Source organism: Peromyscus leucopus, chromosome 15 (assembly GCF_004664715.2).
Source record: "Peromyscus leucopus breed LL Stock chromosome 15, UCI_PerLeu_2.1, whole genome shotgun sequence".
NCBI classification, from domain to species: Eukaryota; Metazoa; Chordata; class Mammalia; order Rodentia; family Cricetidae; genus Peromyscus; species Peromyscus leucopus.
The window spans coordinates 83023240-83046906 of NC_051076.1; the positions used below are offsets into that span (position 1 = coordinate 83023240).

Below are 23667 nucleotides of genomic sequence, written 5' to 3' on the forward strand. Positions count from 1 at the left end.
CTACTTTGGTATACTCGGGGGCTTCCCCTCCCCTCAAGACAGGGTCTCTCTGTATAGCTTTGCGCCTTTCCTGAGACTCACTTGATAGCCCAGGCTGGCCTCGAACTCACAGATATCCGCCTGGTTCTGCCTCCCGAGTGCTGGGATTAAAGGTGTGCGCCACCGCCGCCCGGCTATACACCGGACTGGCTATACACGGGGCTTTTATGGTACCTAGTTTGAAGGGGATATCAAGGGTTGCTTTTAACAAAGGATAACTACTAATCTTGTCTCTGAAAATTTTGGAGTCTGTCTAGTACCTGTACTCTCCTGTGCCAGTACTGAGAAGCAAAAACTGTGCCTTGGAGTTTCGAGCAAGTCACACAGTGTGAGCTCTTACAGTGCTGATGTTGTCTGCTCAGTGTAGTTCTGCAGCACTGCATCATACACTGCCGTTTTCATGGCTAAGATTATTCTCTACTAGGTTCTCTGTCTTCATTAGGTTCTCTGTGGGCCAGTGGACAGGAGCGACTTTTCTTTGTTTGGAGTAGACTGCTTGCTTTGGAAAGCGAAGCTGCTCTTCATATTTTTTGGTAGTTTGGGAACACTATTCTGAAATTGTTTTCTATATAAAATATAGGGTATTTGAAAAAGCATCCCCATTGCTAATGTTGCCACTCTTGATAGGATAAAATGAGTCAAGAGGTAGCAGTTTTTCTTTTTTTTTTTTTTGGTTTTTCGAGACAGGGTTTCTCTGTGTAGCTTTGCACCTTTCCTGGGACTCACTTGGTAGCCCAGGCTGGCCTCGAACTCACAGCCATCCGCCTGGCTCTGCCTCCCGAGTGCTGGGATTAAAGGCGTGCGCCACCAACGCCCGGCCAGGGCTGTTTTCTTTTCTTTTTTTTTTTTTTTATTTTTCGAGACAGGGTTTCTCTGTGTAGCTTTGCGCCTTTCCTGGGACTCACTTGGTAGCCCAGAGTTTTTCTATAATACATTATTTGACCCATAGCTAAGAATTGTGACTGTTAGCTTTTATAATATATACTGATAGAATTCTGTTCAACTTTTTGTTTTGGTTTTGGTTTTGGTTTTTGAGACAGGGTTTCTCTATGTAGCTTTGGAGACTATCCTGGAACTCACTCTGTAGACCATACTCTGGCCTCCTATTCACGGAGATCACCTGCCTCTGCCTCCTGAGTGCTGGGATTAAAGGTGTGCGCCACCACCGCCCGTCTCTATTAAATTCTTAACAGCGATGTGTTGAAAGGTGGTAGAGTTAAGGCTGTATCCAGGAGTCACACAGCTTTCTCATAGCATTTTATCTGTGAGCTTGAGAAATAAGATAACTTCAGAGTCTTCCTTTAGTCTTGATCTTTTAAAAAAACTACCTGAAATTAGGACAATACCCACTTAGTCTGTTCTAACTGTACTAGTACACTTTACAGTGAGTAATTGACAGGCAGCATGAATATATTGTTCATAATTCAATAGATACTGGAATGCCTAAGACCAGTGTACCATACCAGTAGGTTTGGTATTTATTGGAGACTTACTTTTAAATGGGTACTTTCTCCCTGAATTCTCACATGGTGAGACATTAATATATAATGACATTAATCCTACTTATGTGGGTAGAGCTTTTACATTGGTTAAGTTTCAGTATAAGGATTTAGAGCTTCGAGAGGATAGATGTTTACACCACAGCATACACTTAATTAACATTCTTTGTCTTTGAGACTGTATGTGCTGTGAGGTGTGTGTGTGTGTGTGTATAAAATAACTATCTTGGTTACTTTCCTATTTCTGTGGTAAAACACATAACAAAGGCAACTTATGGAAGAAGGTGCTTAATTTGGGGCTCATGGCTGCAGAGGGCCAGAGCCCATGACCATCATGGTGGGGAGCAGGGCAGCAGGAGGTAGGCATGGTGCTAGAGCAGTAGTTGAGAGCTCACTTCTTGAGATACAATCACTAGGTAGAGAGGGACACTGAGGATGTGTGAGTCTTTTGAAACTTCAAACCCCCAGTTTGAATACACTTCCATTAGCACAGTCACACCCTCCAGTCTTTCCAAACAGTTCTGCCAGCTGAGACCAAGGGTCTAAATACACAGGCCATTCTTATTTAGACCACCGCAGATACACATATTCTCACTGTAATAAGTGCAACAAGATCAGTCTTCCTCTATTATTATACAATAGTTGTCACAATCATCATTAAATTATTTATTTATTTTTTTTACTAATCTAAACTCTGTAATGCTTTGATTCTCTTCTTATGTATATTGAACAGTTATAAGGAGAAATCTGTAGCCTGAGTGAATACAATAGAATTGAAATGCTAGTTTAAAATAAGTTGTTTTTTTTTTTTAAAAAAAACAAAAAACAAAAAAAACAACTATTTTGCTGAATGCTCATGTTCAGCTTTTTTCTTACAAATAGCTAGTTTTATTTTAGAACTGGTTTTGTATACACATTATTATCTGGCATTTTGAACTGAAAGTTTTTTTTTAAGATTCATTTGTGTGTGTGTGTGTGTGTGTGTGTGTGTGTTCAAGTGTGTGTATGCCTGTTAGGAAATGAAGAGGGTTGTGGAGTCCTGGAGTGTAGGAGGAGGCCGGAAGCTGCCTAGGGTGGGTGTTGGGAAACAAACTGCAGTCCTCTACAGGAACAGTGTTCTTACCCACTAAGACATCTCCCCAGCCTCTTGCAATTAACATTTTATATTGTGTTTTGTTATAGGATGTGTGATTTCTAGTCTTCTTCTGTGCTGGTACCCTGGCTGTCTCTCCTTTTAAGTGAGCAAAATGATGAGAAGTTAGCTGGTCATGTGATCTCTATCTCTCAGAGCATGCTCATTGTCTCTCCTTTTTTATCACCATTGAAATACTAGAGGGAGGTGCGTTCTGTGTGGACACCCCTGCGGTCTCTTTCTAACAGGAGTTTTGAAACTGCAATGCTCTAAACTGTTTTATGCATATACAGAAAACTGACTCCAGGAAAGCTGAGGGTCAGAGTTGCTGAGACAAAAGAAATGTATTGTTGGTGCGTTATGGACAGGACCTCGGGTTTTTGGAACTAATCTTTACTCTCACTGTGCTGCTTGTTTTTGTTTCTGTTTTTCCCCTTGGGAAAGTTTTGAGCGTTGGCTGTTGAGGGATGAGCCAGGGTGTGTGAGATGTGTCCAGAAGGGACTTGTGAGAGTACTTGTCAATCAGAGTCAGCTCTCACAGTTCACAGCTCTAGATAAGAATGTAAGTGGGGAGCCGGGCAGCAAAAGCCTTTTCTCCCAGCACTCGGGAGGCAGAGCCAGGCGGATCTCTGAGTTCAAGGCCATTCTGGTCTACAGAGCGAGATCCAGGACAGGCACCCAGACTACATGAAGAAATCCTGTCTCGAAAACAAAAAAAACAAAACAAACAAAAAAAAAGGAATGTAAGTTGAGGCCCACATACCATGTATTTGAATGTTCACATTATAGTCGAGCTACAAAACTGTGAACTTGTTCTTTCTGTAATGTCATGTGTACGGTGTCCTGTAAGCATAGATTCAGATTAGATATGCACACACTCTGGGCTCCAGGACTGTGTGTAGCAGCAGCCTGCACCTCGTCTCATTTCTAGTTCCATTTTTTCCCCTATATGGGTGTGATACTGCAGCCCAGGTGTTCAAGCTCTGTGTACTGTGAGCCTGTGGGTGCGCATGTAGGAGAGAGGGTAGGACCAGGGAAGAGATCCTCACAAGCTCTGGAAATATAACATTGGGTGAGAATTTTGGGGTATTGCCTTTTATTCCTATTATGGAAAAGATTTCTCCACATTAAATAACCTTAAACTCATTGATTCCTGCATTATGAGAAGCATAGATGAAACAGGTGAAATAATTTTAGTGATATATTTTGTTTAATCCAGTATACCCGTGGTGGTTTGGATAGGTATGGCCCCATAGACTCGTGTATTTGGGTGCTTGGCCCTTAGGGAGTTGCACTATCCCATAGGGAGTGGCACTGTTAGGAGGTGTGGCCTTGTTGGGAGTTCATTAGAGGATGCTTGGCCCCAGGCTTAAGGACCATTGTTGTTACTTAAATCCTCTGTCATTGAGTTTATTCAGAGAAGAATTGCACTTCCTTTTCTTTATATTTATAGATAGCAGTCTCTAATACAAAATAAATGAGGGGCACTTGTTAAGAGCCTCCTTTCCACTTGAGCATGTCTGCTGGTTTGACTCTTCCACTCCTGTTTATTTCCAAGGATAGAGATCCAGTATATTCCTTTGCATAGGTGAGTTTCCCTTCGCCTTGCTGCATTCTGGTCTTCTCCAAAAGCCGGGCCTGGTGCTCCTCCTGAACATTTGCTGACTCCGACATCCTTGATCTCCACTCTCTGGGAATCTATGTCTAGCAGATCAGTTTCTGTCCCAGAAGGTCTTTTTTAACTCTCAGTTGAAGAGTGTGCAGAACTTCAAGCTGTACCCTGTTCTTACCCAGTGTGGAAAGCATCTAGAAAGAGGGCCATGGTTTTGCTTGAATGGGAACACTGGTTTCGTCTGCAACATTGAGGAGAGACGTCTGAGGGAAAGCTTTGATATTTGAGGGGAGGAAGGGAGGAGCAAGTACCAGGTAAATTTGAGTTACAGATGATTCTTTTTTAAGCATGAGTATCTCCCATGCAATATTTGGGTTGTACTTAATGAGAAAAAATCATTGTCTGTAAGTCATATTAAATGGTGTTCTGTAGTTTATCTGGCAACCCTATTCCAGGGCTCCTTTGCCTTCTCGAAAACTGAAGAACATCAGTAGCCTTCCTTTATATGAACTCTATATGCTGATATTTTACTTAATTAGAAATTTAAACAGATTTATATATAAAAACCAAGAAAGATGTTTAAATAATACTGATATTTTTAATGAAAACCATTTTTCAACTTTCTTTATATTTATTCTTTTTTTTTTTTTTTCGAGACAGGGTTTCTCTGTGTAGCTTTGCACCTTTCCTGGAACTCACTTTGTAGACCAGGCTGGCCTCGAACTCACAGATATCCGCCTGGCTCTGCTTCCCAAGTGCTGGGATTAAAGGTGTGCTCCAGCACCACCCGGCTTATATTTATTCTTTGTGCTTTTATACCATGTGTCCTGATCCCACCCATCTCTCCTCCCCCCAAATAAAATTTAAGAGAAAAATGGGGAAAAAAAGGAAGAAGGGGAAAATCTCGTCATGGAAGCTGCAGTGTGACACAGTGAGTCACGCAGTTGCCCCCTTTATCCACACATTTTTACATGCACGTGTTCACCTCAAGGAATCATTGGCCTGGTTTGAGGCCCCTGGTGTCTGCTATACTATCAGCACTGATCCCTCCCTGTGACTCTTCCTGGACATTCCATTGCTGTGCTGTGTAGTGGAGATCCTGCAGCCCTGGATCTGCAGGACCAATCCCCCCCCCCCAATGCTCCAGCAGATCACAGATGGGGTGGATGTTGGGTTGGGCCAACACATTACCCTGGTTCTGGGCCTGGGTAGTTGCAGGGTTGGTCAGCCTGCCAGCTCTCCCCTGTCCTCACCACCACCTCTGCAGCAATGCTCTGGCTAGTTCACTTCTTGCAGTGATGAGCAAGGGGCAGGCCCGGTTCTTGTGCTTTGAGTCCTAAGGGTGAGTTCTCCCATACCTTCAGGGCCAGTGCTACTGTGTTGCCCAGATGGGGTGTAGGGGCTGATCTCACAAATGCTGCAACTGGTGAGGGGCAGGAGCTCTTACAACCTCAGGGCCAGCTCGTCCACCTGCCTCAGGCATTTATGAGCCTGAGCAGCAGGGGTGGAGGTGTGTGGGGGTGGGTGGGTTAAGGCATCTCTCTCCCCCCATGCTGCCACATGACAGATGAGTAATGGGGACAGCTCTCCCTTGCTCACAACATCAGGGCTGGCTCACCCACACCTCCGCCAACAAGGTCAGCTCGACTGTGCTCAAGTGCAGGGTCCACTTCCCCAGTGCAGCAGCTGGAAGAGGGGAGGGCCAGCTTCCTCTTCCGCCACAGGTGGCAGGGTCAAGGAAATGGAAACCATTTTACATAATACAAATATCAAAATGGATGTCACTGTTTTCTCTTATAAATCTATGGCATTCTGTCTGCATTCTCTGGGCTGAAGTCAGTCAGATGTGCTTTCACAAGGATGTGCAATCTGAAAAGTCTGCTCGATTCCTGAAAGAGAGCAAGAGTAGCACAAAGCAAGTTGGAATCCTTGTATTGTAAAAATAGTTTTGGCCTTGGGATTTAATGAGAACCCCCTTTGGAGGTCCCCCGAGCACCTTTGCCAACCACTGCACTGAGAATAGCAGAGCCTGTCAGCTCTTTTTGTATTTGAGAAACTGTGGGTAAGCAGATAGAGAATCAGCAGTCTCTTTGAAATTCTAACGGACCAAAGTACATTATTAAAAACAACTTTGTAGATGTAACCAACCATCTTATTAAATAAGAAACACGGAACCAATGCAAAGAAGAAAGCCAAGAGATCAGAGCTAAGAACCTTACCCGTCTGCTGCAGCTAGCCTCTTCAGCCAAGAGAGACCTACTTCCTGTGTTAAAATCTTTATATAGACTTTCTGTTCTGCCTTCTCATTGGTTGTAAACTCAACCACATGACTGCCTCGCCACTGCCTATCTGTACAGACCTCCAGGTCTTCTATGGTTGGCATTGAGATTAAAGGCGTGTGTCTCCATGCTGGCTGTATCCTTGAACACACAGAGACCTACCTAGCTCTGCCTACCAAGTGCTGGGATTAAAGGCATTTGGCACAAACGCCCAGCTCTGCTATGGCTTGCTATTAGCTCTGACCCCCAGGCAACTTTATTTATTAACATACAAATAAAATCACATTTCAGTACAAATAAAATGCCACCATACAACTTAAAATGGCAATTCAGTTAAACAATAATTATTTGCCTTTTTTCAATATTCTTAGGACTAGATCTATATTTATGCATCCAGTAAGATAGCTGTTACTTAAAAACCATGGTAACACTTTGGCCTTGTTCAGTAGGTGTGTCATCAGTTTTCTATGTTGAATAAAACTTTACATTTCTTTTGGACTACATCTTTATTGTTATCATAAATTTCAGTAAGTAGGTAATGTAATCATATGTCTGTTCCTGGCAGAATGTAAACTGCCGGAGTCTTAGGCTGTGGGCAGTTCCTGAAAGAATTAACTAATTCTCTTCTCGTATAGAGAAGTGATGTCCAGAGTGTAAATATGAGTACACAGAGAGGTAAAAACTAAAGACAGCTCCTTAAGATACTTGGACAACTGAGAAAATTAAAGGACATTACCAGAAATAGAACAGGCAAAAAGATATATTGGAGTGGGATAAAGATTTGATAAGTTTACTTTTTGATGTAAGAGGTAGGTAGCTCAGAGCAGAGACAGTTTGTGATTGGATTGAGCAAGCTGTTGAGGTAGCAGTAAGATTTCCCAGGCAGGTGCTTTTAGAGAAAGAAGAAGACACAGAACACACTGGCTGTGGATGCCAGTCTGAAGAGGGAAGGGGAACTGAGGGCAAGATGGTCATAGGAAGGAAGACTATTAAGGAGAGTCAGGAAGGAGCTCGGAAGAAAATGTCATCGAGATGAAGGGAGGTCTTGGAGAAGGCTGTGTGGGCAGCAGCAGCAAGTGCTATGTGGAGATGGGGATGGTGGTAACTGGCTCCTGAATCTGACACCACAGAGCCTTAGGCATCTAGTGTTAGCATTTAGACATCGGAATTGGCCTGCCCTTAGGGTCCTCCCTTATAAAAGGTGGGCCTTGACTACTTTGCATCTCTTTGACTTTCTCTTCCTGAGCTCCTAGTCCCCAGGAACCATCTCTGCCCCCTTCTCTGCCCCTTCCCTCCCCTCAATAAACCTCCCATGTGGGCCCTGTCATATGGTGTGACTCCTTCTTGCTGATGTTAAAATACAGCATCTAGGAAACTGGCTTTGATTGTTTGTTGTACAGGGTTGGGGTTGGAGTTAAGAACAAATTTTGGACTTGTCTGAAATGACAGAGAGCTCTCGTTATTTCCTCATTTGCTTGCTCTGGCTCCCTCACAAGTCATTTACTTAACTGTTAATTGTAAGGACAGTAGAGTTTAAAGAGTTGTTCCAGTAGAACCTACTCCTCAGTCAGCCTGATTTTACAGCAACAAATCTTCTTGACTATGTTTACATTTTAGGTAAAACACTGTCCTTGGAGTCAGATCTGCTCTCTGGCTTTGTTTCTTCCTAAGCCTCTAAGGGCTGGAGTTCTACCTGAGTCAGATCAGGGAGTAGAGCAGGATTATCCTCCAGGCTGTAACATGCATGTGTGACATTTGTTTTTTCTTTCTGTTTTATTGTGATAGGTTCACCAAGTTGAAGAGCCTTAACCTTTCCAATAACCACCTAGGAGCCTTTCCGTCAGCAGTCTGCAGCATTCCAACCCTGACAGAGCTGAATGTGTCTTGCAATGCTCTTCGAGAGGTCCCCGCAGCTGTCGGAGCTATGCAGAAGTGGGTACTTTGAATACAGGGGTATCTGGGAAGCCCCACGGAAGTTGCACATCGTATTAATTTGTTATGTTTGCCAAGGAAGCCTCACATCTAGCAGTAAGGCATGTGTAGTGTGTGTAGAGCTCACTTGTTAAGAGTTTAGGTTTTCAGAGTCTTGTAAAAACTAAAATACAGTTGTTTTGAACTGCAGTCCCTATGTATGAGTGCATGTAAACATAGGAGAGGGGGTGCTTTTTCATTTTCTGAGCTATTGAATTTTAAGTATTAGAAATTAATTTTAAGAAAAAATAAGTAACAGTGCATATTGGGGCAAGTCCGTATTGCAGTTAGCACATTTCCCTATGTAAGCCATTGCAAGTTGAGGAGATGGTAACATTTCCCATTTTAATAGAAGGTTAAGGTCCTTGTTTCTAATCTTGTCCCCCTTGTCCATTGTCACCTCTGCCTATCCTTACGCATTTTGAAGCATTGCAGTAATGCGATCTTCATGAACCCATATGTCAATAAACTTGGAAAATGTACATTTTTCTGTGTAATTGTTATGTCTTCTTTGATAGCTTGCAGACGTTTTTGCTGGATGGGAATTTTCTCCAGTCTCTTCCTGCTGAGTTGGAGAACATGCACCAGCTCAGCTATCTGGGTCTTTCCTTTAATGAATTCACGGACATTCCAGAGGTATTGGAGAAGTTGACTGCTGTGGATAAACTCTGTATGGCTGGGAACTGTATGGAGACCCTCAGACTACAGGCTTTAAGAAGAATGCCTCATATTAAACATGTGGACCTAAGGTAACCTCTTTTGAGAAATCTATCTCATTTGAGTGACTGGCTTGTATTGTGCGGTACACTATTACCCAGAGGGAAGAATGACTAATTGTGGGGTTTGTTCTTCCCTGAAACTTACTTTAAAAAAAACCCACTGGTGAATGGCTTCCCATTGTGAGAGTTTTACTTGCATTTGTGAACCTGAACCCAGTTTTAATTTGCATGAATATATAGGAGCACTGGGGTAGAGGACTGTTTATATTAACTGAAACCACAGAGAACATGGTGGAGATTGTTCCCAGTCTTTCTGTTCTGTGTCTTGCCGGAGACATTTGATACTATGGAGCATCTCTTGATTTTTTCCCCCTTAATTTAATGTACACATTAAGTTAAATTGGTTTTATTTCTTCTCTACCCATTCAAGTGGCTCAGAGCTTAGCTTACCATTCTTCACAAAAACATAAATTTTGTAATTAATCCCCTATCAGATCAAAAGTTAGCTGCTCCCTCCACTCCAACCCTGTAAAAGCAGAGCGCCTTCATCTTCGGAAGCTTCCGGCACTGTCTTGCTGCCCGTGGATACTTCGCTGTCATCCTTTGTAGGTCAGGTTCTATTAGTTTCTAATCACAGAGATACTTTATGCAAGAGGATCCAGTTTTGCATTCCCTTAAAGATTTATTTATTTTATTCTATGTGTATGAGTGTTTTGCCAGAATGTATGTGCATGCCTGGTGCCCACTGATGTAAGAAGATGGTGTTAAGTCCCCCTGAACTGGAGTTAAGGACAGTTGTGAGTTGACATGTGGGTACTAGAAACTAAATTCAGGTCCTCAACAAAGGCAAGCAAGTACTTTTAACAGCTGAGCCATCTCCACGTGCCCAAAGAGAATGGTTTTTAAATATTTCTTTTTAAAAGAAAAACAGGAGCCTGTCATGGACTTAACTTCTTACAAAGCAATGTACAGGTGTGAGTCTTTAGTGCTAGCTTGCTCTGTTTAGTACTTTTTCAACTAACTTATTTCCCCCCATTAACCAGAAGTTGATGTCTGCTTACTAGCCATAGTAAATTTTGAGCAAATTAATTTCTATGCATCTGCTCCTGATCTACAAATTACAGTTAATAATAGAACCCATTTTGTGGAGCTGTGGAGAGAACTGAGTTGAGCGCCTAGTACTCCCAGCAAGTTGTTCCAGACTGAGGCCTGTCTCCACTCCTGAGGCCTGCTCGGCTGTCTTTCCTGGCGTCTTCACTGTTTGTGGAAAGCGAGTCTGTCCTTGTTCACTGCCCACTTTCCCTTCTTCCTAGTTCAGGCGCTTTTGAAGCTCATTCAGTAACGTGGCTTCACTTGCTCCCTTTCTTCCCGCGTCTGTGGTTTGGCTTGTGGACCACACACCCTGCCAGCGGAGAACTGCTTGGCTTCGTCTCTCTTACACTAAAGAAAGCAGGCTTTCCTGACTAGAGGGTGTTAATGGTATGCAGGGCTAGAATTCTTAATTTGGCAAATATAAATAGTTGTAATTTATCTGAGTTTGAGAACTTTTTAGAATCGGACAGGGGCTGGGCAGTGGTGGCGCATGCCTTTAATCCCAGCACTCGGGAGGCAGAGACAGGTGGATCTCTGTGAGTTCGAGGTCAGCCTGGGCTATCAAGTGAGTCTCAGGAAAGGCGCAAAGCCACACAGAGAAACCCTGTCTCGAAAAACCAAAAAAAAAAAAAAAAAGAATGGGACAGGGACCAACATGTTGCCTCGTTAAATTTATTTATAAGCATGATGTTATTAACTCGGAGTGGTTTGAATATATAATTTTGTATTTCAGAATTTAGGCCTATATTTTTTTTCAGTGACTCAATGGTATGGCTTTGTTAGAACCAGCGATGATGGGCACTGACCTCGGGTAACAAGCTTGAGATGGCTTCAGAATTATGTGTACATGTGACAAAGCAATCATTTTTCTTGAAGAACTTACAAGTAAGATTGACCTAATGTGTCTTGAGGTAGCAGTTTTTAGAAAGAGCTCTGTGAAGTCCTGGGGTTGTGATTTTAGTTTGAGTCTTTTTGGATGACATCAGATGCTGTTTACCAGAGGAGACACAGGAAAGTTTGTAAACACTGACTGCATAGACAACTGCCTCTTTCTGGGTTCCTGTGCTAACGCAGAGGAAAAGTGTGGGTTTGCATATAGTTCTGCCCCGGTGCTTTCGGTGGAAGCTAGTAGAGTAACGTGGGATGTTACATCAGACTTAAAAATCATCACCTTTCCTTTCTCCTTTCCCCCACATTGACATCCTTCAGTATAACCGTCAGCCCTCCACTTTGCTTTAGTCTTCTTGGGACCGCTTTCCCTTTTTACATACTCACTCATACCTGGGAAGCCAGTCTTGTTGTCCTGGCTGTCATCTGCTCTCAACCACCAGCATAGGTGTCCTGTGCAGAGACCCTGTCTTAGATCTGCTCAGTGTCCTCAACACAGGCTGGGAAGCTGTTCCTTTGCTACTTTTCCACAGTGAGGTAGAAATGTTTCAGAAATGTGTGGTGATTTGACATTGATATTGTATTCAAGCACTTTATGACAGATTGATTGTCAGGAAAATAGCCAATGTAAGCTTTAGATTTGAGTAGCAAGTCATGGGATGGAAGCTGTGTGCTTGTGTGTGCTGTAATGACTTAGAAATGTAGAAAATAGGCCCCTTGTCATGGCCTGGCCTGCTAGGCAGTGCTCTTACCTCTCCATGGTCTCCCAGTGTTAGCATTTAGTAGGTAAAGCCCTTGCTGAATACTCTGAATGGCCCAGTACGACGTGAGCATGGCCAGCTATGACGCTACTCCTCCCACGCGGCCTGTGGCACGCTTGAAAGTCACACATTGCATTGTTCCTGCCTTTGATCTGGAAGCCACAGTGCCCCTTCCTGTGAACTGCTATTGCCTGTCTCCACACCCTTGGGATTCAGATGTGGTGCTTCCTTCTCAATAGCACCTGCTTTGTAGGCTCTCTGTTGTGTACATTGGTGCATCATCATCATCACATACTTAACAGTTCTCCTAGGGAAATGGCAGAGCACTTCATCTTGTTACTCTTCTCGATACACAGCCAGAGGTCATTGCCCTGTCCTTGTCATCATCATGACCACAGCCCTTCACTGGGTATACGAGTACTTCTTTCATTTTCTTAACTATTTTGCTGAATAAGAAAGATGTTTTTCTCATTTCACAGATGAGCCAGGTGACTGTAGCTCAAGGCTCTCCCCCTTCGAGCTGCTCTTCCACACACAGGAATGCCACCTTTCCTTTCCATTCCTCATTAAAACAAAGTGTTTTATCAGTTTGGCACCAATATGGTGACTTGTGGGTGGGTGGGTTGCTGTTTGAAATGAAGATGATAATGCTATTATGGTTATTGAAAGTATAATTTGGGGGAGAACATGAAACATTTTTTAAATTCTTTCAGTCCTGTTGTCTCCAAAATGAGGCTTGTTTTTTGTTCATTGTGCACATTCTGATAGTCTACTGAGCATTTGGAAATAGGCAAATTTCTGAGTTAAGGCCAAATTTGGAATCTTACAACCTAGAACAAGAAAAGAAGGAACTAAAAACATGGTTTTAGGGACCTTTGAAGACATCACGTGCTGCCGTGGTTGTTAACAGATCCTCGCTCTGTGCTGTCACTCATCCTTGTGTTCCAGTCAGTGCCTTCATGATATTTCTCTTAATAGTTTATCTACATGGCTCTATTTGTTCTTGAAGGACAGAAACCCCAGACAATGTCTGGTCTTAAACTCCATGCATAACAGTGCCTCTCATCAGGTGCACAAGCTCACTGCTTTCTCACCTGGGGAGGGATGATGATGTTTCTTTCCAAAGGAGGCATAGCCTACCTTGGTACCATGAACTGACATTTTCATGCAGGGGAAACTAGATTTACATTTGTTACATTGGTTTTGTTACATTTGTTTCTCATATTGATCCACTGTTGCTTGTCTTTCACAGCTTATCTGCAATAGCTTCATTCAGCCAACCAATTGTCATGGCAAAGACTGCCATCTTACCTAACTGTTGGTCCCAGCTGATGTCCTTCACCTTATGGTTTCTCAAAGTGTCTTGTGCACTTTGCGACGAGTGGTAGTCCATGTTTGGAAATAGCTTTGGCCAGCAGTCCTGATCCTGAGAATCAAAAATCCCTGTACCTACGGTTTCCATCTCTGTTGCTCCCATTCAGTATGTGCCTTGAGGTTGTTGTCCTTGATTTTGTCCTTTATGATTGCCCATCCACTTTTCCATGCATCCATCTCTTCCTTTAGGGAGCCAATGCAGTTCAGTGTGTCTCAGGTGGTTCTGGGTTTGTCTCCAATGTTCTTTGCAGTATGGTGTCTATACTTTCCCAGCCTCTTTCTTTGGAAGTAAGTGCCTAAGTGGATATTTTTCTTCTCTTGAAGTGAATTAGGTAAAATCAATATACTTGCTCCTCTTCCAGCCTTCATGGCCTAAATTGTGCTTCAAAATATATCATAAAGGCTCAGACCTCTTAGAGTTGTAGCTAAAAATAGCTAGTGAATCTTGCCAGTTAAACAAGGCCAGATGCTAAGATTAAAGACGGCATGGGGATTTGAGATACAGTGAGACTTGTCCTTTCTCATTACTGTACACTGTTTGGATTCAGCAGTTTATTTGTAGTATTGTGGTTAAGTAGCTGTGTTTGTGTCCTTCCTCCTTAAGACTGAACATACTCAGAAAGCTTGTAGCCGATGAAGTGGACTTTGTGCAGCATGTCACTCAACTTGACCTGAGAGACAATAAACTTGGTGACCTAGATGCTATGGTTTTCAACAACATAGAAGTTCTGCACTGTGAGAGGAATCAGCTGGTGACATTGAACATTTGTGGCTATTTCCTAAAAGCACTCTATGCTTCTTCTAATGGTAAGTGGCAGACTGCATCCAAGCTGCTCTATTTACCCAGCACCATCATCTACACCTCACTGACTTTATTCTTTCCTCATTTACTAAAATAAGTGTGAAATCCTTCCAAGATAAAAAAAAGAAGAATGTTGTCTTGGTATTTACAGGAACCAGAAGGGAAATTTTTATTGTTCCTAGCTTGTTTTTTATGCCATGATAAATTGCTCCCACTGGTCATTTGTTTCTTCTGCTTAAAATAAGGGACAAGGTAAACTGTTTTGTTGGCTTCCTGATTAAATACTGGAGGGTGGAACGAAAACCCATTGTAGGTTCCATTCAAGACCTGCAGTTTCACGTTCCATTGATGTGGAGGCCAGCCCCCTACCTTTTGAAGGGGTCTGATGAGAGAGGGATAAGAAAATATTAGATAGGAAGAGACCTAGTTGATGAGAAGAAAGACAGGAACACAGGATAGCTTCAGGAGGGCCTGGACCACTACCCAGTGGCCGCTTCCATTTATTCAAAAGGACTTTTTATAACAATGCCAAGGGGCGGGGCAAAAGACCTCCCCATTGCAAGATCAAAGCACACTGCCCAGCCAAGTGTAGACCCTTCCAAACACCTGGTAACCACGCCCATGGTCAAATCACCTCCTTATGCAGCCCTGCTGGGTAAAGCAAGCCCAGATTCTCAGACCCCGAGTAACTTCTCACTAGGAAACCTCTGGGTCTCCACACATTGACAATGGGAAGATAAACCTGAACTGTGTGCCCACGGGAATATCATAAAAGCAAGATTCTTGGTTATTTAATAAGACCTCTTATTTGGGGGTTGTTTATTAACTGTGGGATGTGTGGTGTCGTCAGATAGTGAGACCTGTAGGAGAGACCCTTGGGAGAGGAGGTGTGCGACAGAAGTGATGTCTCAGACTGACAGTGAGAGCAGTGGGCAAGGTGCACTTAGGGGAGAGAGCAAGAGGATCCGCAGCATCCCTGCTCAAAGGTGTGTCCCTGAAACACTGCAAAGAAGAGAGCCGGTACCAGAAGTTACTGTATGAGCCTCTCACTGGGACCAGAGCAGGCAACTGTGCAAAGACTGAACCTGTGAATTAAGAGAGCCAGGCTGTCAGAAACTGCTCTGTCCAAGGAACAGAGCCCTAGGCAGACAGTGGTGTCACATTTCCTAAGTTTAGGAAACTTTCTAATCTGACTAGTGGAGCTCATTTATGGCATTCTGCAGTGTGCTGTTTCATTGTGAGGGAGTCAGCAATGTGTGAGGATTAAAAATACGGTGTTCGTTTGAGTGACCTTTTAGGTACAGTTCGGTACATACACAACAGTGAGAAGCACATAATCAAATAGAGCGGACAGTGAATGGCTCATTGGAAGATGGTTTGCTCTCCTGCAGTTAAAGTTACCCAAGAAGATGCATTCATTGTACTTCCTAAACCAAACAGAGGAGGGGAAAGGACAGTGCATTCTGCTTACAGATCACGTGGGTAGTAATGTATTTGTGGGTTTTTTTCCTTCATAGAACTTGTTCAACTTGATGTTTACCCAGTTCCGAATTATCTGTCTTCCATGGATGTCTCAAGGTAAGAAGGCAGCATCACATAGAACTGCCGGCCTATTGGGGAGTTCTGTAGCTGATTCTATCCAAGCCTAGACCTGAGATGTTTTATAGATTTTGAAGGAAAGTAATAAAACCTAAAGTGTTTTAAAATAACAAAAAATTAAACTTAATTTAAAATTTCATTAAAAAAAAAAAACCGGGTGCCTTTGGATGCCATCTTTTTGTGTTTTTCCTATACCTGAGTTCAAACTCAAGGCCACATCCAAGCTAATCAAGCTCCTACCCCTGCGCTAGCACCCCCAGCTCTCGAACTGATTTGGACCCTAGGTTTGTACCTAAAAGTTTGGAAGCTAGAGGGTGACTTGAAGGTGCAGTAGCCCTTACGTATATCAATTAGACCTTGTGTGTTTTTCCTGAAATACAGCACTGCCTCTTAAAGCACTGCGCGTCTCTAAGTCCCTTCCTGTCACTTGGTCCACACGTGGACTTGCCAGAGACTGAGCTGTTGGGCTCTTAGCTTGTGGTAGGTAGGCAGACCCTCTGACTGTAACGCAGCTTTGCTTCTGCAGCGGGTCTCACTTACTCCAGTGCCCAAAATACAAACGGGCCAGATCCCCCCCGCCCCCCATGACATAAAGGCCTGGCTTTGTCTACAGCATGTATTTACACAAGTGAAACATCAGTAATGTTAACCTACTAAAATTGAAACTCATTTTAAGGAAATACCCAAAATTGCAGAGCACATGGGGTCTGGCTCTCTGAAGATCCCAACCATAAGCCATTTGAGGGTGTGAGCTGTGGTGTGTTGTGAGTCTCCACCCATTGTACTCCCAATGGCAGTGTGAGTCCTAAGGTATAGACTCCACCTTCATCATGAAAGCACATACATTCAGCTATTTTAATTTAGCCTTTTCAGATTTTAGCTATTGGGAGAATTATTCCAATTGTAACTTTACTATAAACTTAATAAAGTTTAAAGATATAAAGTTCTTTGAATTGTTTCATGAATTTCCTATTAAATTGCTACTTTTATTTATTTAAACTCAGACATTACTTGATTAAATTCTTGGGTTTTTTTCCCACTCCTCCTTATCAACTCTGGACTTAATTTTTCAGCTTTTAATGAAAACAGGAGTTTGTATACATAGGTATATATACCATGTACAGACTTACTTCAGAGTTAGCTGTAGAAAGAACCTGTTTTCCTCTAATGCATAGAGTGTAATTGGCACATAGTCCTCATTGGAATCCCCAGGTCAGAACCCTGAATTTGTCACTGAAATATTGTTCGTCTTCCTTCTGGCACCTCCTGCCTCATGTGTGCATGCCTGCGTCATGTGCGCTTCCTCCCAGGGTGTTGAGAAAGGTCGTTAGTAGGATCTTAAGAGTTCTTCAGCACAGTTTACACTGTTTTGACATTTCCCTGTGCTGTGATTGCTTTTATGAAGGAGTTCTTCCACTTTCCTATCTTTTCATCTGTTTCAAGAGTTAACTATTATAAAATAAAACAGTTTTTAGAGCACAGCAGTGTGTGCCCATATAAACAGTAGGAAAATAATGCCTCTATTTCCATATTTAGTGAAAACTTGTGTAACTTTTTTTTTCTTCATTGGTCAGTCCACCATTTTGTTAAAATGTCTTTCTGTCCTTTTCCCAAGCATCATATTTTTTCAACCTTGTGTATTTGTTCATAATGAATTCATCTTGACAAACATGTGTGAGGTCTTTGGTTCCGTCCCTCCAGAGTGGGGATGGAGAGGAGAGAAGTACTTACATGCTTTTATTGTTCCTGACTGTGTATTTTTGTTTAAAGCTAAAAGGAAGCAATTCAAATATAGTATATTTTTCTAGTGGTCAGATCATTTAATAAAAGTTATTATTGGTTCAGTTCACTTGTTTATAGTGACTATTGTTAAATGCCCAAGTAAACATTTTCAAATAATTAATTCTGTTTTAACTGTTAGTCCACCATTTCACTTCCCATTCTTCCCAGGGGCTGTATTTTTGTGATGCCAAGTAAAATTGGGAAATATTTAATGCCAATGATAAAAATGTAAACTTGAAAGTAATACTTGGTTACTTTATCATTTGACTTACCTGGATCACTTTTGCCCTCTTTCTGAATTTGTAGTGGTCTTTAAAGGGGTTTTAACATCTGAGAGAGAGCAATCTTTTAGATGTTAGAGATGTTGCAGAAGTGAATCTGTTAGTTTTTATTTCTTCTCTGTTATAATAATTCATCTTGGTTTTAAAATGTGGTGATTTTATATAACCTGTTGATTTTGCTCATTGCATTTTGGCATTTTGAAAAATATTTTATTTCTCTGTAGTTGTGTTGATCTTAAAAGTATATTTGAAGCTGGGCGGTGGTGGCGCACGCCTTTAATCCCAGCACTCGGGAGGCAGAGCCAGGTGGATCTCTGTGAGTTCGAGGCCAGCCTGGGCTACCAAGTGAGTCCCAGGAAAGGCGCAAAGCTACACGAGAAACCCTGTCTCGAAAAACCAAAAAAAAAAAAAAGTATATTTGAGGGGCTGGAGAGATTGCCCAGCAGTACAGTGTGCTGCTCTTGCAGAGGACTGGATTTCACTTCCAGCGCCCATACCAAGAACTCCCACCTGCCTGTAGCTCCAGCTCTAGGGAATCCTTTGCCTTCCTCTGGCCTCAGTGGGCACCTGCATGAATGTGTACATACACACAGACATACATAAATTAAAAAAATTAAACTAGATATTTGAGGCCAGATATAATTTTCCCCTCCCCCTTTTCAGATTTAATTTTTAAAATAATACTTTCTATGTTCTTACCTTTAGAAACTGCCTAGAAAATGTGCCTGAGTGGGTATGTGAAAGCCGAAAGTTAGAAGTTTTAGATATTGGCCATAATCAAATATGTGAACTTCCTGCCCGGTGAGTATTTCAGATAAAAAATGAAAGGATACAAAAAAAAAAAAAACCCAGATGATCAGTAATGATATACTGACTTAGTGTTTATCTTATTAGCTTGTTATGAACCCCAAGACAGTCTGTTTTTAAGTGTATTCATTGTTTTTTATTCCTGTATCATTGTGGGGTGGAGAGCAGAGTAAGTCTTTGATGTTCAGGCTGACATTGCAGATCCATACCAGGTGTGGTGCTTATTGGAAAATTACAAATAAACCAGGAATGCACAGAGACTCGGTAAACAGTATAAATGGCTTACCTCTGGGATCTTAATTCTTTCAGACTCTCTACTCTGTCTGTCTGTCAGTATGTCTTCCTTGCCCTAGATAATGTTTGTTTCCCCAGGGATGGAGTTTTGGTGGTGGTGGGACACGAGGCAGGTGAATATGGTTGGACACTAAACCTTGAAAGAGCGAACTATGTTGTCTTTTTCTCTTTGATTTCAAATTTGAAATGGGAATGCTACAGACTTCATTTTCTTTCTCTTCTTTACCTCTTACCTTTTTTCAAAGTTTGTGTTTTTAATAGTGTTGGGTGTGTGTGTGTGCATGTTGCACATGTGGAGGTCAGAGGACTGCCTTGGGGTCCTCCCTCTCTCCTTGGAGAAGACAAGGTTCTCTTGATGCGCTGATGGCCCTCACATTTCCGGAGATCTTTATTTCGCCCGTAGAAGCACACGGATTTCATACATGAGTGCCTCTGCTTCCGGCTTTTGCAGGTTCTGAGGATCTCATGCAGCTTGTCAGGCCTTACAGCAAGCGCTCTACCCACTGACTCATCCCCCCATCATAATTGGTTCTCTAGCAACAAGATTTTTGAAGTAGCCATGTGATGATTTCTAGTATCCATAGATATAGAAAAATCTTTTCCAATTGAATTATTGTGTGTTGCTGGAGGGCTTCTCTCCAGGTTCCCCAAGCCCTGCAGTCCCACAATTCATTTATAAAATAATCACTCAGACGCTTATATCACTTATAAACTGTATGGCCGTGGCAGGCTTCTTGCTAATTGTTCTTTTATCTTAAATTAACCCATTTCTATAAATCTATACCTTGCCACGTGGCTGGTGGCTTACCGGCATCTTCACATGCTGCTTCTCCTCGCGGTGGCTGCAGTGTCTCTCCCCCTCAGCCTTCCGCTTCCCAGAATTCTCCTCTCTCCTTGTCCCACCTACTTCCTGCCTGGCCACTGGCCAACCAGTGTTTTATTTATTGACCAATCAGAGCAATTTGACATACAGACCGTCCCACAGCAATTGTGACTAGCCAGGTAGTTAATAAACCGTTGGAAACGTCTTTCCTAGGCCATCATGGGAACTTTCTGTGATGAACATGGTGTGCACCTCAGTGTTCCTATGGTCTACATGCGATGCCTGGCATTGGAAGTGTGGCTCTTCTGACCAAGACACTGATTTTTAATTTTAATTTGAGTAGTATTTAAACTTAATTGATGGCAAGTTGCTACCAAAATTTGAGTTCAGTTAATTCAACGTTTTTAGCCAGTCATAGGACAGAGAAAAGTTGTTTCTGTCAATATATAATCAAAAATATCAATACAAATGAGATAAAAGTAACATTTAGCTTAACCTTTAATTGATCTTTATATCAGAATTTTTAATTGACTTCTAAAAGTGTGAGTAGGTGCTGGGGAGACAGCTCAGTCAGTAAAATGCCTACCACACAAGTAGAAGGCCTGAGCGTGGGTCCGCAGTACCCACATACAAAAGCCAAGCCTGGTCACATGTGTCTGTAACCCCAGTCCTGGAAGCAGACACAAGTGGGTCCCTGCAGTGAAGTGACCAGCCTGTGGCCAGTTGATGGGCCATGGGTTCAGTGGGAGACGCTGCCTCAGAAAAATTAAGAATGATTGAAGAAGATAGCCAAGTGTTGACTTCTGCCGCCCCCCCCCTCTCTCTCACACACACACACACACAGTGAGCACCTGAGGTGTAACTAGTTCTAGTGGAGAAGAACTGTAGATATAGATACCAAATGTGAACAAATGTGAAATATTTTTAACACCACTAAAAGAATTTTAGGCAGGGCAGGGATGGCGCACGCCTTTAATCCCAGCACTTGGGAGATCTTTGTGAGTTTGAGGTCAGCCTGGTCTACAGAGCGAGATCTAGAACAGACACCAAAGCTACACAGAGAAACCCTGTCTTGAAAAAAAAAAAAAAAAAAAAAAAAGAATTTTAGACATAGTGAGTCAAGTGATACAAATTATCTTAATCTTAAGAGTTTCGAAATGCCTATGTAGTTCCGTTTGTGTTAGAATATTGCTTTCATAAAATAAATCCAATCAGTTCAGTTCCTGAAATGATTAATTTCTCTTCGTTCTTCAGCCATCATAATATCCATAAATCTGGTCCATTTAAAAATACTTTCTGCCCCCAAAGTATTAGTTAATTGAGCATTTAATTGACCCTCATGCAACAATCATCACTAGAGAGAAAGACGGTCAGACAGATAGTCATACAGACACAGACTTTTTAGACCCAGTGCTTTTAGAAGAGGGACATGAAAAAGAAAATGACCACATTTAGGGAGGAAAATTGTTGGAAAACTTTTTACCGTTGTCTTTCTTGGTATTCTTCCATCTTGTCTTTCCCACCTCAGTCCAACAAGTGGCACATCAGGGCCTAAATGTGCTTACACACACTAAGAAATACAAGATAACTTGAGGTTTACCATTTCCCAAAGCCATATTTGATTGGCTCTGTACCAGTATAGGCTTTTGTGGATCTAAACAAATGCTTATTCAAAGTAAATGCCAAGTGTTATATCGTCATAGAATTCAGTGTTTCTCTCTGTATTTTTTTTTAAATGTGAAACAAAAACAATACCTATTGCTCTTTCTGTCAGTGTTGAGTTGCAGATTTTGTACAATTCTAGTTGGTGGTCTAATATTCAAGCAAAAGTGATTTGTTAGAATTGATTTTATATTTAAACTTTGTTTCTCTAAGGCGAGTATATGATGAGTTCAACCAAACAAGCTATTTATTATTTATAAATGAAAATACATGGAAAGAGAAGTAATATTTTATTGCTTAGACAGTATCCAGAAGGACTGAACTAAATCTAGTTATCACTTGATATTAATACTGCAGTCAGTTGGACCTACCCATTCTATTCTCTTTAGGAGAGAGTGTCTACTTTGATATAGGGTGAAACTATGGATACTAAAATATATAGGCATTAGGGAGAGAAAAAGGGAAAACTAAATTATGAAGTAAAATGTAACATTTTATTAGATGTACTTAGAAAGCTTACTGTCATTGAAGACTTTGCTTACTCTTAATCATCTCTATAAATTGCTGCGTTTATTCAGACTCTGGACAGGACATTAGCCTTGTAGGTCTGAAGAAGCTCACAGCCTTGTAAAGCTCACCTTTGGATCAGGATTAGACCAAGCTCCTCAGTGTTTCCTTCTGTGAAACAGATATAGAAAGCACTGAAATACAAATAGCTCCAAGTTTATATTAAAATAAACCTGCTAAAGCTAGGGAGATAACGCCGCATTCTGGAGCACTGGCAGCTCTTGCATAAGACTGAGTTCAGTTCCCAGCACCCACATGATGGCTTGCAGCCATCTGTAACTCCAAATCAAGGGGATTGGATGCCCTCTCCCCACCTCTGCAGGTACCAGGTACCCATGTGGTGTACATACATACATGCAGGGAAAACACTCATATACATTGACTAAAATAAATTAATAAATTAAAGTGAGCCTGTTAGCCTGTACTGAATTAATGTATAATTTGTGGAATGATGATTATTTAAATTCTACTTTTTTTACCCTCATCCCGAATTAGCCCTATATAAATAGTTGCCTTCTGTTTTTTGTCCCTTTCGTACAGCTTATTTTGTAATAGTAGTCTCCGGAAATTGCTGGCAGGACACAACCAGTTGGCAAGGCTTCCTGAAAGACTAGAGAGAACGTCGGTGGAGGTCTTGGATGTGCAGCATAACCAGCTCATTGAGCTCCCACCTAACCTTCTCATGAAGGCTGACAGGTAAAGCGTTTTGACTGTCTTCAGTGTTTACCTGAGCCTGCGCGTGGTGCCTGTGACTGAGGATTTTATCACAGATGATCTGAGCTCATTTGTGGGAACTTCATTATCTCTCCTAGGTGTATGAGAATTTGGTTTAGCTAGCCACCTTTCTACCATTTTGTGTGGGATGGAGAAAGCAGCATCCTGTAGATCTTTACTGATGTCACTGCTCTTTGTAGAGAATGGTATTTTGTACTGTGCTAAACATGTGTCTTGAGAATGAGATGTGAACTCTGATACCACTCCTTGGACAGGAGTGGTGCAGGCATTTTTAGACTTTGCTTAATTATCTGATTGTCTTCATTTTTTTTTTTTTTTTTTTTTTTTTTTTGCGCTGTGGTAATTCTCCCTGACAAAAACAACTTAGGAGAGAAAGGATTGATTTGGTTCATGATTGCATTTCAGGGAAGTTAAGGCAGCAGGTACTTGAAACAGCTGGTCACATCACATGCACAGTCAAGTGCTGAGAACAGTGAATTAATGTGTTCATGTTAGTGTTCAACTCATTTTATTTGCTCTTATATGGTCCAGGAATCTCTGCCCAGGGAATGGTGCCACCCACAGTGGATTAGTGTTCTGTTCCCAATAATCAAAAATTCTAATTTTAGATTTTTGACGTAGTAGAAATTGAACCCAGAGCCTGATATATGTTGGGCTATAGACAAATGTTCTGAGCTACTTCCCCAGCTTCCCCTCATATTTGAACAGTTTTCCTAAATAATTGTATCTAAGCATTTGAAGAAGTTGGTTTGATGAGGGATTGTGGCAGTTCAAATGTAATTGGCCCTCATAAGCTCATCGGGAGTGGCACTATTAGGAGGTGTGGCTTTGTTGGAGTAGGTGTGACCTTGTTGGAGTAAGTGTGTCACTGTGGGGTGGTCATTGAGGTCTCATATAGGTTGAAGCCACACTCAGTGTCTCAGTTCACTTTCTGTTGCCTGCTGATTAA

General features: G+C 41.9%; 1 protein-coding gene across 1 annotated transcript in view; it reads left to right on the forward strand.

Moving 5' to 3' along the window:
• The window catches only part of Phlpp1 (PH domain and leucine rich repeat protein phosphatase 1), a 198795-nt gene that overhangs the window by 131029 nt on the left and 44099 nt on the right, over positions 1-23667 (forward strand). The window contains exons 5-10 of the mRNA XM_028883381.2: positions 8347-8493; positions 9051-9281; positions 13971-14173; positions 15686-15746; positions 18536-18631; positions 22524-22679. Coding sequence (XP_028739214.1) covers positions 8347-8493; positions 9051-9281; positions 13971-14173; positions 15686-15746; positions 18536-18631; positions 22524-22679 — 894 coding nt within the window. The remainder of the gene's footprint in view (positions 1-8346; positions 8494-9050; positions 9282-13970; positions 14174-15685; positions 15747-18535; positions 18632-22523; positions 22680-23667) is intronic.